The following is a 16659-nucleotide window of genomic DNA, read 5'->3' as shown; positions in this document are numbered from 1 at the left end:
TGTCTTGTTGGAAGACAAATCTCCGTCCCAGTCTCAGGTCTTTTGCAGACTCCATCAGGTTTTCTTCCAGAATGGTCCTGTATTTGGCTCCATCCATCTTCCCATCAATTTTAACCATCTTCCCTGTCCCTGCTGAAGAAAAGCAGGCACAAACCATGATGCTGCCACCACCATGTTTGACAGTGGGGATGGTGTGTTCAGCTGTGTTGCTTTTACGCCAAACGTAACGTTTTGCATTGTTGCCAAAAAGTTCAATTTTGGTTTCATCTGACCAGAGCACCTTCTTCCACATGTTTGGTGTGTCTCCCAGGTGGCTTGTGGCAAACTTTAAACAACACTTTTTATGGATATCTTTAAGAAATGGCTTTCTTCTTGCCACTCTTCCATAAAGGCCAGATTTGTGCAATATACGACTGATTGTTGTCCTATGGACAGAGTCTCCCACCTCAGCTGTAGATCTCTGCAGTTCATCCAGAGTGATCATGGGCCTCTTGGCTGCATCTCTGATCAGTCATCTCCTTGTATGAGCTGAAAGTTTAGAGGGACGGCCAGGTCTTGGTAGATTTGCAGTGGTCTGATACTCCTTCCATTTCAATATTATCGCTTGCACAGTGCTCCTTGGGATGTTTAAAGCTTGGGAAATCTTTTTGTATCCAAATCCGGCTTTAAACTTCTTCACAACAGTATCTCGGACCTGCCTGGTGTGTTCCTTGTTCTTCATGATGCTCTCTGCGCTTTTAACGGACCTCTGAGACTATCACAGTGCAGGTGCATTTATACGGAGACTTGATTACACACAGGTGGATTGTATTTATCATCATTAGTCATTTAGGTCAACATTGGATCATTCAGAGATCCTCACTGAACTTCTGGAGAGAGTTTGCTGCACTGAAAGTAAAGGGGCTGAATAATTTTGCACGCCCAATTTTTCAGTTTTTGATTTGTTAAAAAAGTTTGAAATATCCAATAAATGTTGTTCCACTTCATGATTGTGTCCCACTTGTTGTTGATTCTTCACAAACAAATACAGTTTTATATCTTTATGCTTGAAGCCTGAAATGTGGCAAAAGGTCGCAAAGTTCCAGGGGGCCGAATACTTTCGCAAGGCACTGTATATAGGACATATATAGGGTGGGTCTGAAACAGTGGTACGATACCTGTTTGTCCTGGAGGTCAGCGGAGAGCTCATAGCCCTCGGAGAGCGAGCGGGAGCGCTTGATGGCCTCCTCCTCGGCCTGCTTGCGAAGAATGGACTGCGAGTGCTGGAGCTTGGGCCTGCGGGGGGGGCGCTGGGGGCCCGGCTGTACCCCGTGGCCGTAGAGGGGGCCCTCGAAGCGGTCTGGGCTTATCACTGGGCCCCTGTAGCTTGCTCCACCGTCACTCTCACTGGGCCGCGCATCCCCCTCCACACTGCAATGGCACAGAGAAAGAGATACACAGTCAGTCTACTGCAATGACACAGAGAAAGAGATACACAGTCAGTCTACTGCAATGACACAGAGAAAGAGATACACAGTCAGTCTACTGCAATGACACAGAGAAAGCGATACACAGTTAGTCTACGGCAATGAGACAGCAAGAAATACAGTTAGTATTTCAACCCCCTCCACACTGCAATGATACAGAGAGAGAAAAAAGTCCCCCAAAGCTTTCATAGCCTGTGCTCATCCACTGCTCTCTCAATAGTCATCCCATACCGACACTCATTGAGTAGGCACCTCATCCATTACTACACTAGAACCTATTAAGTACAGTAATCACCACTAACATTGACCATTCGGTAGTCTTTTGGCACTGTCATTCTTCCATAGTGTGTATGTTACTTCAAACACTGTGCTGCAGAAAAAGTTCAGGAAATGTCTACGACTCAAGTACCCACGGCATGAATTCCAACTAAGCTGTGGATGTCTAAATGAAAACAGCCAAAGGAAACAGTGAGGGTTGAAGTCCGTGTTCCTGTGTGTTTAGAAACTTTATTAACGAGCCAATAGTTGGTGGTAGAGCAGCATTCAGCAATAACACGACTCACACGGGTAAATACTGCAGTCATTTCTCAGAAGTGCTGATACTATCATTCCTAGACACAGCCTACATCAGCGTCTCAACACTGCGCTGATTGAAAGTGCATGCAAGTGGGTCTTGCCTTGATTACTATTTGAAATATGACTAACAGCCCTATTCATTTTCTAACACGTCACCAACCCAATCTCTATGAATAAATTCAACGCAGTCAGGATATTGATAAGGACGTAATCACACAGCAGTATCAACCAAGTAGAGCATCAACAAAACTAACCAGAGCAACCCAACCCTTCAACCCAGCATATAGTCAAACAGGAGAGGGTACTCACTCACTCTTACGTTCAACAGTAGGAGAAGACTGCTTCTTCACACGCAGAGACATCCTGTTCTCGATGAACTGCCAACTCTTCCTCCATGCCTTGTCCACCATGTTGAAGATTTGAGTACACACTCACAGCAGCTCCTCCAGGAAACTCAGTCTGCACCAGGCAGTTCAAAGTTCAACCAGTGACCAATGACAGTTACATCATGTTTGGCATATAGGAGCCTCACTTCTACTAAAGTGAGTCCAATATATATTCCAAAGTCCAGTTGGAGCGCACGGTGACAAGGTAAATATATCAAATGTTAACAATAATTTGGAACCGACTTAAATCGATTCAATGAGTCAACGTGGAAGGGGGTATGGGAGGCTTCACCATATAACTCCCTGTCTTAACTCTTGTCATGGGAGCTTTCACTTTAACACGGGACGTGTTGTGGTGTGAATAGTGACTTCACCTGTTAGTGTACACCTGACACACCCCTTTTTTCTTAGGTACATACAACCACTGCCCTCCTCATACAGGAGACTGCCAACTACCGAGTTAGAGCCAGGAGGATTTGTTTCTGTATATGCACTGCAAATAAGGAAATTCATCTTCAAGTTGCAATACAAACTACAGCCAGTGTGGCTTTTAGCAATGATGTCATAGTTTAGCAATGCCTTTTCCAATTTCCATTATATGCTAAATGAGAAATAGTGATACTGTACAATTGTTAATAGAAATTGATATTCAAACTATTTGACTCATCTTACACCACACTCAAAAGTACCAAACAAGGTTGATTCCCTATAACATGTGACCTACAAACAGATGTCAGAGTCACAGCTGACCACAGTGTCAATCCCCTGACCATGACCACGGTGTATTTCCAGCCTTATAGTGGGACGTTGTCACTTCTAAAGTCTAACCACAGTAACTGTATTGAATATTCACAACACACCCTTCTGCATCCCAAATATATACTGACGCCATGTTTACACCCACAGTAAAGGTTAAATAGGCCCTCCAACTGCCCGATTAAAATGTAGGGGCCTTCTGAGTTATAGATGGGCACTAGCACTACTAACGTATGAATACCACAGATAAGGAGTCACAGGGGTTAACACATGAAAGGCATCGAGGAAACGGCCAAAGCCACTCCAGCTTCAATGCAGCTCAATCAGTTTAAAACTCCTCTGAAAGGGACACATTGTGCTTTGTGAGGCCTTTGTATTCGTTTTAGACATTCAACTGCCTTTCAACCAAACAGCGAAGTATGATTTCTGTAAACATGTTGGTGGACGTGGCTCTATAGCAGACAGCCAGGCTGCCACCTGGGACGTGGAGGAATTAGCTGAATACAGACACAGAATGATAAACTACTGCAAAAACTAGGGTCCTGCAGTGAAATTTAAAGTGACGGTTATGTATATATTAGGGCTGCCCCCCCCCCAAAAAAATATAGCGCGACCAAGAGTCGTCCTGTTCTTTTGACCAATCGATTGGTTGAAATGTTTAAACTTATTTTTCCATACATAGACAGACGCACCCTGTTTGAATCAAATCAACTACATACAGTGCCTTGCAAAAGTATTCGGCCCCCTTGAACTTTGCGAACTTTTGCCACATTTCAGGCTTCAAACATAAAGATATAAAACTGTATTTTTTTGTGAAGAATCAACAACAAGTGGGACACAATCATGAAGTGGAATGACATTTATTGGATATTTCAAACTTTTTTAACACATCAAAAACGGAAAAATTGGGCGTGCAAAATTATTCAGCCCCCTTAAGTTAATACTTTGTAGCGCCACCTTTTGCTGCGACTACAGCTGTAAGTCGCTTGGGGTATGTCTCTATCAGTTTTGCACATCGAGAGACTGAAATGTTTTCCCATTCCTCCTTGCAAAACAGCTCGAACTCAGTGAGGTTGGATGGAGAGCATTTGTGAACAGCAGTTTTCAGTTCTTTCCACAGATTCTCGATTGGATTCAGGTCTGGACTTTGACTTGGCCATTCTAACACCTGGATATGTTTATTTTTGAACCATTCCATTGTAGATTTTGCTTTATGTTTTGGATCATTGTCTTGTTGGAAGACAAATCTCCGTCCCAGTCTCAGGTCTTTTGCAGACTCCATCAGGTTTTCTTCCAGAATGGTCCTGTATTTGGCTCCATCCATCTTCCCATCAATTTTAACCATCTTCCCTGTCCCTGCTGAAGAAAAGCAGGCACAAACCATGATGCTGCCACCACCATGTTTGACAGTGGGGATGGTGTGTTCAGCTGTGTTGCTTTTACGCCAAACGTAACGTTTTGCATTGTTGCCAAAAAGTTCAATTTTGGTTTCATCTGACCAGAGCACCTTCTTCCACATGTTTGGTGTGTCTCCCAGGTGGCTTGTGGCAAACTTTAAACGACACTTTTTATGGATATCTTTAAGAAATGGCTTTCTTCTTGCCACTCTTCCATAAAGGCCAGATTTGTGCAATATACGACTGATTGTTGTCCTATGGACAGAGTCTCCCACCTCAGCTGTAGATCTCTGCAGTTCATCCAGAGTGATCATGGGCCTCTTGGCTGCATCTCTGATCAGTCTTCTCCTTGTATGAGCTGAAAGTTTAGAGGGACGGCCAGGTCTTGGTAGATTTGCACTGGTCTGATACTCCTTCCATTTCAATATTATCGCTTGCACAGTGCTCATTGGGATGTTTAAAGCTTGGGAAATCTTTTTGTATCCAAATCCGGCTTTAAACTTCTTCACAACAGTATCTCGGACCTGCCTGGTGTGTTCCTTGTTCTTCATGATGCTCTCTGCGCTTTTGACGGACCTCTGAGACTATCACAGTGCAGGTGCATTTATACGGAGACTTGATTACACACAGGTGGATTGTATTTATCATCATTAGTCATTTAGGTCAACATTGGATCATTCAGAGATCCTCACTGAACTTCTGGAGAGAGTTTGCTGCACTGAAAGTAAAGGGGCTGAATAATTTTGCACGCCCAATTTTTCAGTTTTTGATTTGTTAAAAAAGTTTGAAATATCCAATAAATGTCGTTCCACTTCATGATTGTGTCCCACTTGTTGTTGATTCTTCACAAAAAAATACAGTTTTATATCTTTATGTTTGAAGCCTGAAATGTCGCAAAGTTCAAGGGGTCCGAATACTTTCGCAAGGCACTGTATGTACTGAGCTTGTCTGATACTTTAAGCACACTGTTCGATTAAATAATTAAGACACACAAATGACTCAAAAAAGAGCCAGATGGTCACACTGTGTTAAAAAAATGACAGCGAGTGCCTGTGTGAGAGCATTGACTCGCTCTCTTCCCTACTGCAGCGAAAAGGCACCACAGCACAGCAAGTGTTTATTGCGCTGTCCGTGCTGAAGCTGCAACATCAATTTAGCCATTTCTTACTTACTTGTTTCTGACTGAAAAGTTCTGTTACCGAAATCAATAATTTGTTTAGGAAAAACATTCCTTGTTGCCTCAACCCTTGCTCTCTTTACGTGAAACATCTAAGCATCGCATGCATGCATGTGATCAGTAGGGCCTGACCTATAGCTGATCATAATCACATCGATAAATTGGTTATAACAAACTCCAAACACATTAACAAGTGACAGCAAAATGGATGCAGAGGAAGTGAAAAATAAACTCGAAACAGGCGTATGTTTACTGGTTGTTCAGGAGGGAAAGGGGAAGTCAGAACTGTGGAAGACATTTGACTTAGTTGTGGAAGCTACTGGAGATCCAGAAAAAGGAGGGTATGGGAGCAAGCGTTGCGTGAGTATTGTGTGCCAAATAGTTGCGGTTAGATTACAATATAATTTTTTTCTGACCATTTGGAACAGTGTAAACACTAAATAAGTGGACCAGAGAGTCTGTTCTAACTGAAAAAAATAAATATATAAAGCCTTTATTACAGCAGACTAAAAACAGTTGCAAAACAAATGCTTGATTGCATTTCAAAGCATTAAGGTCTCGTATGCTGTGTGATGGCATGAACGAATGAATGATTGATACAGTATATACAGTATATATATTGAAATATAGGTTAGTAGGTCTTTACAGTATAAAGACTAAACAGGATGCGCTCTTAGGCCTACAGCTCGATGTTGGTTATACAAGGCTGCTATACAAAGCCTACTAATGATAATGACATGACTTATTATTATAATGATGACCATAATAATAATTGTAATAACAAAAACAAGGAGATCAAGAAAAAGGAGGGTATAGGAGCGAGAGCTGCGTGCATATTATGTGTGACAAACAAGTTCTGTTAGATTACAATATTATTTTTCTGCCTGTTTGGAACAGTGTAAACACTAAATAAATTATAAGTAATACCAGTCCGTTGTAACGAAAACATTTTGTAAAGCCTTTATTACAGCATAGTAAAGACAAAAAAAACATTTTGCCATTGCACGAGGCTTGGTGCTCACGGAATTAGTAGGCAATTAAACAAACACTCAAACAGGCAACAGAAAAAAGATCTGTCTTATTTCTGTAAATATATATGGATGATTTATAAAAAGTCAGGCACATTTAACAGTTACGCTATTGATAATAGACATAATTAAGTTTCTCTTCAATGTTCTTAGACAATTAGGCTAAGGGCTGTTTCCTAATTTCTGCTGCTGCTGCCTCCCACGCATTGATTCAATCCTAATATGCTGGTTAACTTTGCTATTATGCACATTAATATGCTGGTTAACTTTGCTATTATGCACATAGCAAACATAGGGAAAGGCACCAATTCTACAGCCCACTGAATATTATGTTTCAGAACCGCATTTAACACGGGAGAAAGTGCATTTGTTACAAAATATTCGATTCATTAGTGTTACACAATTATTTCGACATAATATAACCATATATAATTTCAGTTGTCTGTGGCCTCCGCAATGGATTAGTCCACTGAGACAGGCGCGAATAAGACAGGCGTGTTGTGCACCATGAAAAAAACGAGTCTCAGTTGTTCAACAGCCTATCGACCATACAATTGACCCGGTGACTAAATGCGGTCAGCCATAGTATGTATCATGTTGTTATACGTTGTCTGCATATACAATTTAAGCCCAGCAAAAATAATTGTCCCTTAGGGGATATCCCTTAGGGGATAAATAGGCTATACCTTTTATCAAGTTGAACTAAATGTTGGGAGTTGACTGAATTGAATGTATAATTAACTCATTGTCACAGCAAGACAAATACAGTAAGACATAAATCGTAGTTATACTCCATCCACTTCTTTCCCACCAATTTTTCAACAGACTATATCAGAGCACATTCCTGTGACAGTTTAAGTGGATGACATTAAGACCCCCTTTCTCGCCAACTCCCTGTTCTTTCGGGTTGAGACACAGAGGGTTTACACAAAGGCATACCTTGACAGTAAGCGAATGCTAACCGCCTCCCTTGGAACATTAGATGTACACATAGTGTATGGTATCTGGAACATTTAGATCTGCGGACAGCTAGCTACAGCACCAACACACACAGAGGCCCATTTACTGCGTGCAGCACCAACACAAACCCAGTGTGACAGAGTGAAATCACACTTCTTGCATAATCGCCGCGGGGACGAGTGTCCCCGACCATCTGTCATGGCAAACTGCGTGACGATGCATCCTTCCCTGGAGTGAGAGGCAAGCGCACCTAGCACGCTGCCACAGTACCACCAGAGACCAGCGATAACAATGCTTTATATTCATTTCAGGGGAATATTTGAAGTGATGGTTTATTTGGCATAACCGACTACACCGAACCGAATAGACATAGCTTTTACATCTGAATTGCTTGCTGCTTGGGGTTTTAGGGTGGGTTTCTGTATAAGCACTTTGTGACAGCTGCTGATGTAGAAAGGGCTTCATAAATACATTTGATCATAAAGTCCCTGAACCGTGTTGTAGTGAACCTCTTGCTGTATGATGTTGGCTGTGTTTTTCACATAAACAAAGTCTTATTTTTCCTGATCCTGTGTGAAATCATCTTTCCTACAGAGATTTAGAACCTGTTTTCTTTAAGCTAGTGTAAGAGCTTTCGTGGGTTTGTTCTTCATTGTGTCAGGCCATGTAAGATAGTAGCTAAGTGGACGTGGTTGCTTTACAGTGCACGATTCCCTCTCCTCTACTGAGCTGGCCCTTCCCATGGAATACTGAAGTCACTCACCAGCATTCTTTACCTCACCCTCTCCTTCTCCACTTCTCCAGCTCCATCCATCACCCATTCTCCCTCTGCTTTCATGTCTCCCACTTCAGCCACCAAAATGGTGTAATGTCAGTAAGAAGAGAAAGAAGGCGAGAGAAAGAGACTCCAAGGGATGTCCTGCTGTTCTCTTCAAGGCCAGCCTCACTTCTCCTCTGTCAGGTCAGTTGTTCATGACGGCGGGAAAAGAACCGGAAGGGGGAAGAAAAACGGAAGGAAGAAACAGCAGTGTGTTAGTGAGCAGATGTTTCATTTTGCAGTGAAGGGTGAAAAGAAGGGAGTGAGAGGAGGAGAGGAGAAAGCAGGGCTTCAGATGACGTCGCCCCAGGAGAGCTTTTAAGGAACAACACATCTACAGACTCCACTTGGTTATTTGAGTTATGACTACAAATCCCACTGTCCTTCTCAGCCAATCAGATACAATGGGGATTAACAAATCACCAAAAAGAAAGGTAAACCAGTGGCAAGGTAATGAATAAAGTAATATAAGAAACACCACCCCCCCCAAAAAAAGAGATTCAAATTGCTTTCCCCACCACTTTAAATAAAGTTTGACTTGTCTTTTAGGATATTAGCAAACTAGAAGCAGCAATGGTGGTCTAAGATCCTCCTGCCAGACATAAAGCCTCCTCGCTCGCTGCCTGGTCTGGAAGGACTGGAGGAGTGTGTCAACTCAGCTGGTAGGGATTTTCAGTTGGGGGCCCAGAGGTGGGTCTTCCCTCTCTCCCTCCCCTCCTGGTAAACATACATAGGCCTCAGCGTATTCCGTCACACAGTCCAGAGGGAGAAGAATCACCGCCATCCTGGAAAAGAGGAGTCCCATCCGCGGAGGTTCTGGGGTTTTGCCGCAAGAGGAGTTCCAGTGTAGCACTCACCCTTTCAACACAATTGATTCCCATTCAAAACCCTATTTTCCCTAACCCTAAACCCAGCCCTGAACCTAACTTTAAGCACAACATCTAACCTTAAACTTTAACCCCTAATCCAAATTCTAACCTTATAAACCCCCTAGAAATAGCCCTGTGGGGAGACCCCACTGGGGACTAACAAAGTGTCCCCAGTTGGTCAAATGTTTGTTAGTTTACTATTCTTGTATAGTTAAACACGTCCACACACACCTTTTTCCTTCATTCATGTGTGACAGTCTGCGTTTTCTCATCAACTGTGAAATATGTTTAGCTTGCTGTATGGCAGAATGTCACTCCCTTTCTCATTTAGCCTTTGGTCCTCTAAAAGAAACAATGAGGGAAAACAAATCTCACCATAAGTCAGTTGAATCAATTATTAACTTAATGTGGCATTACAGTCCCTAACCCACACCCATCACCCTAACACCACAAGGAGTGAATCCTCTCCAGTAGGCCACCAGCACATGTTCTCCAAACACAAAAAAAACAGATGTTTTCTCTCTCTACCGCCTGCCAGTAACTCAGAGAGCTCATAAATATGCAAACAGTGGTCGACAAAGACGCAGATGTGTAGAAATGTTTCGGAGGTCAAAGTTCAAGCAGACAACACAACAACCATCTAATGTAGTGCAAGCGCAGTGTTAGGAAGAAGAAAACAAAACAATGCTGTCTGAACAACACTCCTTTCAGGTCCAAGAATCATGTTAGTGGATCTTTATTAAATAACTCACAAAGGAGAGCTAGTATACAGAAGCAGATTGGAATTTACAGTGTAGTACAGTTGGAAACTGGCTAGCTGTGCCGGATCATTAGGAGTTTCCTGTAGACGTTATGTAGTCGACGTCATCACAGTCGTGATTACAAACTCCTGTAATTTTGACTTCTCAATTTTAAACTACTGTTAACTAATTCAGTCTCAGTGGTTGTGCTAGCAGGAAAGTTGGCACACAGTCTCAGGAGCAAGGAACGACTGTCTAGACAGAACACCAGTCCCACGTAGTCTCTGGGTCAAACGGTCTCATCTGGCCTGCAGAAACATTGATACCCACACCGCAATTCTGTTGCAACGCCTATTTTGCCATTGTCTAGCAATGAATCATGCTTCTACTGTAAATTGTTTTAGCCTGGAATCATCACTGTGGAGCTTACTGTATGTCTAAGCCTCCCACTGCCACTTTGACCTATATCAAGCTCCGCAAAAGTCAGATGAAATGTTGGTTTGAGCCACTGTTATTAATGGCTATGACAGGTTCAATGCAGTCATCCCCAACCATCCACAAATGTACTGCACAGAGATACTAATACTACTGTGATGGAAAAAAATCAATTCCAATTGCATTCGTCACCTACACAGTTTACAGCAGGTATAAAAGAAGCAGCAAAACACTTGTGTGCTAGCTCTCTCAACGTTGAGGTAAAATAACCCAACTCAATAAAAATGAGTATTTAAATGTTTTTTTTAAGTACCTTCCCTTGCGATGGTCACCCATGTCCATCAGTGTTGCTAACCCACCTCTGCCAAATAGGCACTTGGTATTAACGTCACATGGTGCTATTATACAAATGACTGTGTACAGGCACATACGGTGGTGGGTGGTACAATCATATATATTAGTCATGCGAGCCCCATTCCTTCATCACTGTGAAGCATTACTTTCCATTGTAAGTGAATAAGTCCAGCCTTCCGCACCAATGACTCTCACCTGATTGATTCACTGATTATGGTGTTGATTAATGAAGCACATTATTCATATTATTAAGAAATCCACTCTGTATTAAACCAACAGTCCAATATTAACAGGCACAGCAGGAATGCAGTAAAAAACAAGAGACCCTTTTTGAAAGAGTGTCGACTTGGCTCGCCGGTGGCGTGTCACCCACAGACCACTCACTCAGTCACTCTGGCAGTCATCCACAAAGCACTGCCCATATAGGCTGCTACAGTCCAGTCCTTACCCCACCAACACACAGGCCCAGTCAGACCTGGTGCTGGCTGGCTTCTGTCTGAACCTGAGCCTGACAGTTGTCATGTGCCTCTCTAGTGGCTAACCAGCCAGGCTGTCATTCTCTCAGTAATTAATAATTAAATGATCCGCCGCGCCACACTCAGCACCTGCCCTTGACGATCCAGCCATTACAGGACAGCAATGGAATGATCCTCGACACATGAGGATGGACAGACATACAGTGCACATGCATGTCAGTTGCACTGGCACTATACTGTAGCAGTATTGCTGTAACACATTCAGTAAAGCTATCATTATTCTATTCAGGTATGCAAAGACGCCAAGTGAGAGTGGTCTGTTTTGATAAAAGAAGAGCAGATATCAAAACGGCACACCCCGACATCATCTGCATGCAATTCCATTAAGTGGGAGCACAGAATTCATTAGCGTGACCCTGCCATCACTACTGTAAGATATCTACCTTGGCTCATGTAATGTGGATATGCTATGCACGTCACTAGAATAGCACTCTGTTCATGTCATATACATATCAGAGCATGCATACAGAGATTGTTGTACACACACACACACACACACACACACACACTTCTGTTTATGAAGCATTTCCCCCTATTGCAAGTCATGATAACCTTACCCAGTGACAAAGTGTACAGACGAACAGCTCAGACAGTACACCCACCCACCATACCACCCTGCCTTACCAGCTGTCCAGCTCCAGCTCCAGTAAGGACTGGGTCTTCTCGGAGTTACAGTGCAAACACCACATGTTGGCTAGCAGTCGCAAGACAAGGCATTACCAGCCCACTCTACCAGTCCCCATTACTGCCTACGGATCCCTCTCAGATGGACACAGTCCCATCGCTTAGCTCTCTGGGTGTAGCTTCACGTTAGCAGCAAATATTCCCATTGCTTGGCCTTCCCAAGACAGCTCCCTATGGATGTATGGCAGGCAGGTGGCTAGCAGGGACTGCTAAGTGGCAGTCAGTATAGCCACTGATGGAGCTCGCACTCTCTGTCTCCCCCTCTCCCTCTCTCTCCCTCCCTGTGTGGGCTGTTTTCACTGGCCTGTTAGCAGTATGGAGGGGGGCGGGAGCAGGGAAGGGGGTGTGCTCTGTAGCTAGGCAGAGAAAAGGGGATGGAATTCCTCCGGCAGCACGCTAATGGCATAAGGGGAAAATACATATTACCCTGGGACCAAGGAGGATAGAAGTCATTCAGTCATGCTATCTGAGGGAGTGAAAAAAATTAAAAAACTTGAAAGAGGCTGGGATGGAGGGAGAGAGGATGGGCGAATAGGGGGAATGAGCAAGGGGCAGAGAGAGTAGGGCTGAAGTAGGGAGAGATGGTAGAGAGAAAGGGAGAGAGATGGTAGAGAGAGAAGTGAAAGAAGTTAGTCCACAGTCAGCCCAGTGGAGGAATGTAAGTGGGAAGAGAGGAGCTGGCCGACACAGAGAGAGAGCAAGCAGTGGAAGCACCTCTATTAATAGAGCCTTTCAGAGTCCAGCAGAATGTTGGGATATATACAACAAGAGGGAAAAGAGGGAGAGAGGGCTTTCTTAGTATGAATTTAGCAGCCCTCCCCTCTCTCTATACATCCCTAATGCAATCCTAACTGCAATCCCATAGGACATAAGAGCTAGTGTACAGTCCCCTAGCCTTTCTGTATCTACACCCCTCTTTATTTCTCTATTTTTGTCTTCAACCCTCTCTCATCCCCTATTCTTTTCATCTTCCTGTTTTATAAGATGTCTCTTCGGCATTCTTTGTAACGTCTGTATTCAGTTCTCTCATGCTCTATCATGGATGTAAGATAATGGAGCAGCACATAGAATGTCTCCCATTGCACCATAATGGCTTAGTTAACCAAGTGTGTCAGTCAGACATGAGCTGCAGCAATACCATTACCTGTTCGAGGTGCTGTGCGCTCTAGTCTCTTTAGGATTGACTGGAGAGGGCCAGAGAACAATTACCCCTCTGAGAGAACGGGTTGGGGCACATGGGGGGACTAGGCCAAACTGTGGGGGGGGGGGGTAATGACAACAGGTTCCTGGAAAACTAGGAAGAATGGTTCCCAGATGGGTCAGGTTTACTGGGGACACCAATCTCTGACGCGCTTCTCTCAGGAGGAAGGTGGTGATGTCCTCTAATTACAAGCCTGGACCCTGGGCCTCTTATTTGACGTCTGTGCCGCTGCAGCAGGAGGAAGGCAGACTGACTGAGGATCTATTTCAGATGGAGATGACTGAGACCCAGACCCTAGTGCTGCTGTACAGCTGTTGACACATTGCACAGCAGCAGAGACTCGACTCGACTTACAGGAATCACCTGTCACGCAGTCTTTCCACTGTTTAGTGAAGTCCCGTTTAGTTCCGGCCGACAGTAAACAAAAACACCCACGCCAAGGAGACAAACGGTCTCGAAAACCCGCAACATCTTAAAACGTCCTTCAATCAAATTTAAATGCTCATTATTTTGCAATTCAGATGCGTTAGGAAACCTGAGGGGAGAGCATCTTAGCGTTCACCAGCAATTTCAAATGAGCCCCGATGAGTCCTGAATATTATCAAAGCCCCGTGGGCTGCGACAGCAGTCAAAGCTTTGTTGTTTCATCACAAGGGATGAATGAATAAACTCTATCCCTGCTGACATTTGTTTCGAAACAAGACCTGAATAGATATGAGTGGAGGATTTCATTACAGTCTGGTACAGTGTTGAGATATGCAGCTGTGTAATCAAAGGGCACCTCGATTCGTTTGCAATGATTACAAGGTCTGGAGAATATCACTTTTCTTATGGTCGATTTTACACGCAAGTACAGGCTAATTGTATCTGTGTAAGGAAGACGTACGGTTTGAAGAAAAGCTTGTGATGTCTGTCACCAAGTAACCTGGAGATCAGGATTTTCTCAGTATTTGGCTAGAGATCAACAATCGATTCTTTGGACCTCTATTATTTCTAGTTTAGAAAAAAAAAAAAAAAAAAAAATCCTGTTTTCTGATGACAAAAGGGTATTTTTCCCCACAGCAATCTTAACTCTCTCACTAAATACACTAAGCCAAACACACATCCTAGCACCGTTAAACTTGGGTACAAGAAAAGTCTGGATTTCTTTAAACACTGAACACACCCTCTGTATCTACATCCTCCATCTCGCTCTCGTTCTCTCTCTGTATACAGTATGTGTGGAAAACCTTCTATATCCCCTCTGCCCTATCCAAGCGTCTGCACGGTTCTTTCCATGGGAATGATGTCATGGTTGGGAATTCCAACAGGAGGCCCTTTCTTTGCTCATAAAAACCCCTATTTCCCCCAACTCACTGCACATGGCCTCCCTGCATTTCAGCTCATACTCCATCGCCCTCTCCTGTCCCCTTTTCCTTGCCTCGGCAAGAGCCATAGTAGATCGGGGACATCTCCACTGCATGGCATATAAGTTTTAGCTTCACAGACATTTCCATATTTCAGTCTAGCAAGAAAATATGAATGAAAATGGAAAACGGGCATCTGCTACAGTACTGCAGATTCCTAAGACCTCAAGTGTTTTTCCATTGAAGCGATAGCTAGTTTCCTGGAGACCCACTTACAAGAGTTTTATTTTTTTATTGTATATGAAAGAGTTGTGCTGTGCAACGCTGTCTACATGATGTCATGCACCATTTATCATATCTGCTTTTGCAAGCCAAAGCCGGTAAGCGCTGCACCAGAAATGGAAAAGAAAACGAAAAGTCGGGCTCTCGGCCCGGTCTGGAAGCAATTAGCTTGGCGATGTCATTGTTTGATACTGCAGTGGTTTAACAGAGAAGTAGGGGGCCGGGATATTTGGAGTGAATTGTAAGCAACTCGTTAAAAGTAAAAACTAACACAGTTTTACCATTAAAACTGGGGGGGGGGGGGGGGGGGGGGGGGGGATTCCTGTGTCGAACAGGGAGCTGGAAACAAATGTATAAATGGGCTGGACTGACAGTAATGAAAGGATATGAGGCATTGCTCATCAGATCAAATTCTGTCTGGCAGCAAAGCTGGAACAGATGTGTTGCCTCTGGGATCCTCAAGGAACCATCAAAGATCATCAGACATCGACTAGTGATGTCGACTGAAGAACGTGTCTCTATATCCGTTAGTAATGCCTGAGCTCTCTAAGTTTAGAATAGGGGGGGATTTGTCTGTCATGTTGTATAGCACCAAAGAATGGAGACAGTATACTGTATACGTGAAAGTAAGCTAAATATATGGGCTGCTTTTCTTCCTTCCGTCTCTCACTGCAGCAAAACAACAATTAGCTTGCATCAATTAACCCTCCTGTTGTGTTCGTTTCATGTTAATTCATTCTGTGTTACCGGTCCAAAATGACCACCCCATTATAGCTGATTATGAATCCATAATAATACATACAGTATATTATCAGCTAATAGTGTTAGATCTTTTTATCAACTTAAGTTCTTAAGTTTTGAACTTCTATTTGCTATTTATGGCCTGTAGGTCTCATTGACCTGAGCTCATACAACTCGTTTTGGAGTACAAAAAAGCATCATGTATGGACTATTTTGACAATAACAAATACTCAGATGAAACATAGTGTTGATGCGAATCACCCATTACGTGAAATGTCTGGAGTGACATAGTAGCACGGAGAATTGCCCAACTAGACTCTGCATCCCATAAACTGGTGGTAGATTAGTTTCTGGATCTGGACACACCAGCCAAAAACAAGAGACCCACGTCTACTTGGACGTGTCTGGTCTAGCCCCTTCAAGTTGTCTTTGTAAACGCGTCTCCCCTCAAGTTGGTCATGTTTATCACTATAGTTTCGATCGACTCTTGTCAGGAACAGTTCGAAGCAGGATTTTATGTCATCAACTCTGGATATGTCGTATCTCGTTGGCCCTGGGGTCATTCTGGTAACATTTTCAGCCGACCTCTCCTCTCATGTGGGGATGAAGACCAGGACAAATTCCCATTCTTTGATTGGAATGTAACAACAGCCTTAGTCGGGCACCTCTTCCTCATCACTGGATTGCAGGAGGCAGCGTTCATTGCCGCGTGGAACTTTAACAAAAGTAACTTGAAAATGGTGCTCCCGAATTACTATCAACACATTTTCAGACCAACTCATGCAGATTCTACGCTGGACCACAGCCACACGTCTTTTCGACACGAGTATAAGGCCATCTCCCGTCCTACTCGTGGCAAATCTGACCATGACTCCATTTTGCTCCTCCCCACCTACAAATAAAGACTC

General features: G+C 43.5%; 1 protein-coding gene across 9 annotated transcripts in view; it reads right to left on the bottom strand.

Moving 5' to 3' along the window:
• The window catches only part of iqsec1a (IQ motif and Sec7 domain ArfGEF 1a), a 180127-nt gene that overhangs the window by 21256 nt on the left and 142212 nt on the right, over positions 1-16659 (bottom strand). For 6 of the 9 annotated variants that reach the window (XM_021615546.2, XM_021615553.2, XM_021615547.2 and 3 more), the window contains one exon: positions 1158-1410. In XM_021615546.2, coding sequence (XP_021471221.2) covers positions 1158-1410 — 253 coding nt within the window. Of the gene's footprint in view, positions 1-1157; positions 1411-2351; positions 3775-12121; positions 12465-16659 lie in introns of those variants that run through there. The other 3 variants (XM_021615550.2, XM_021615548.2, XM_036987916.1) reach the window with 3 other exon arrangements.

This window comes from Oncorhynchus mykiss, chromosome 9 (assembly GCF_013265735.2).
Source record: "Oncorhynchus mykiss isolate Arlee chromosome 9, USDA_OmykA_1.1, whole genome shotgun sequence".
Taxonomy (NCBI): Eukaryota; Metazoa; Chordata; class Actinopteri; order Salmoniformes; family Salmonidae; genus Oncorhynchus; species Oncorhynchus mykiss.
This window is presented reverse-complemented; position numbering and strand designations above follow the sequence as displayed.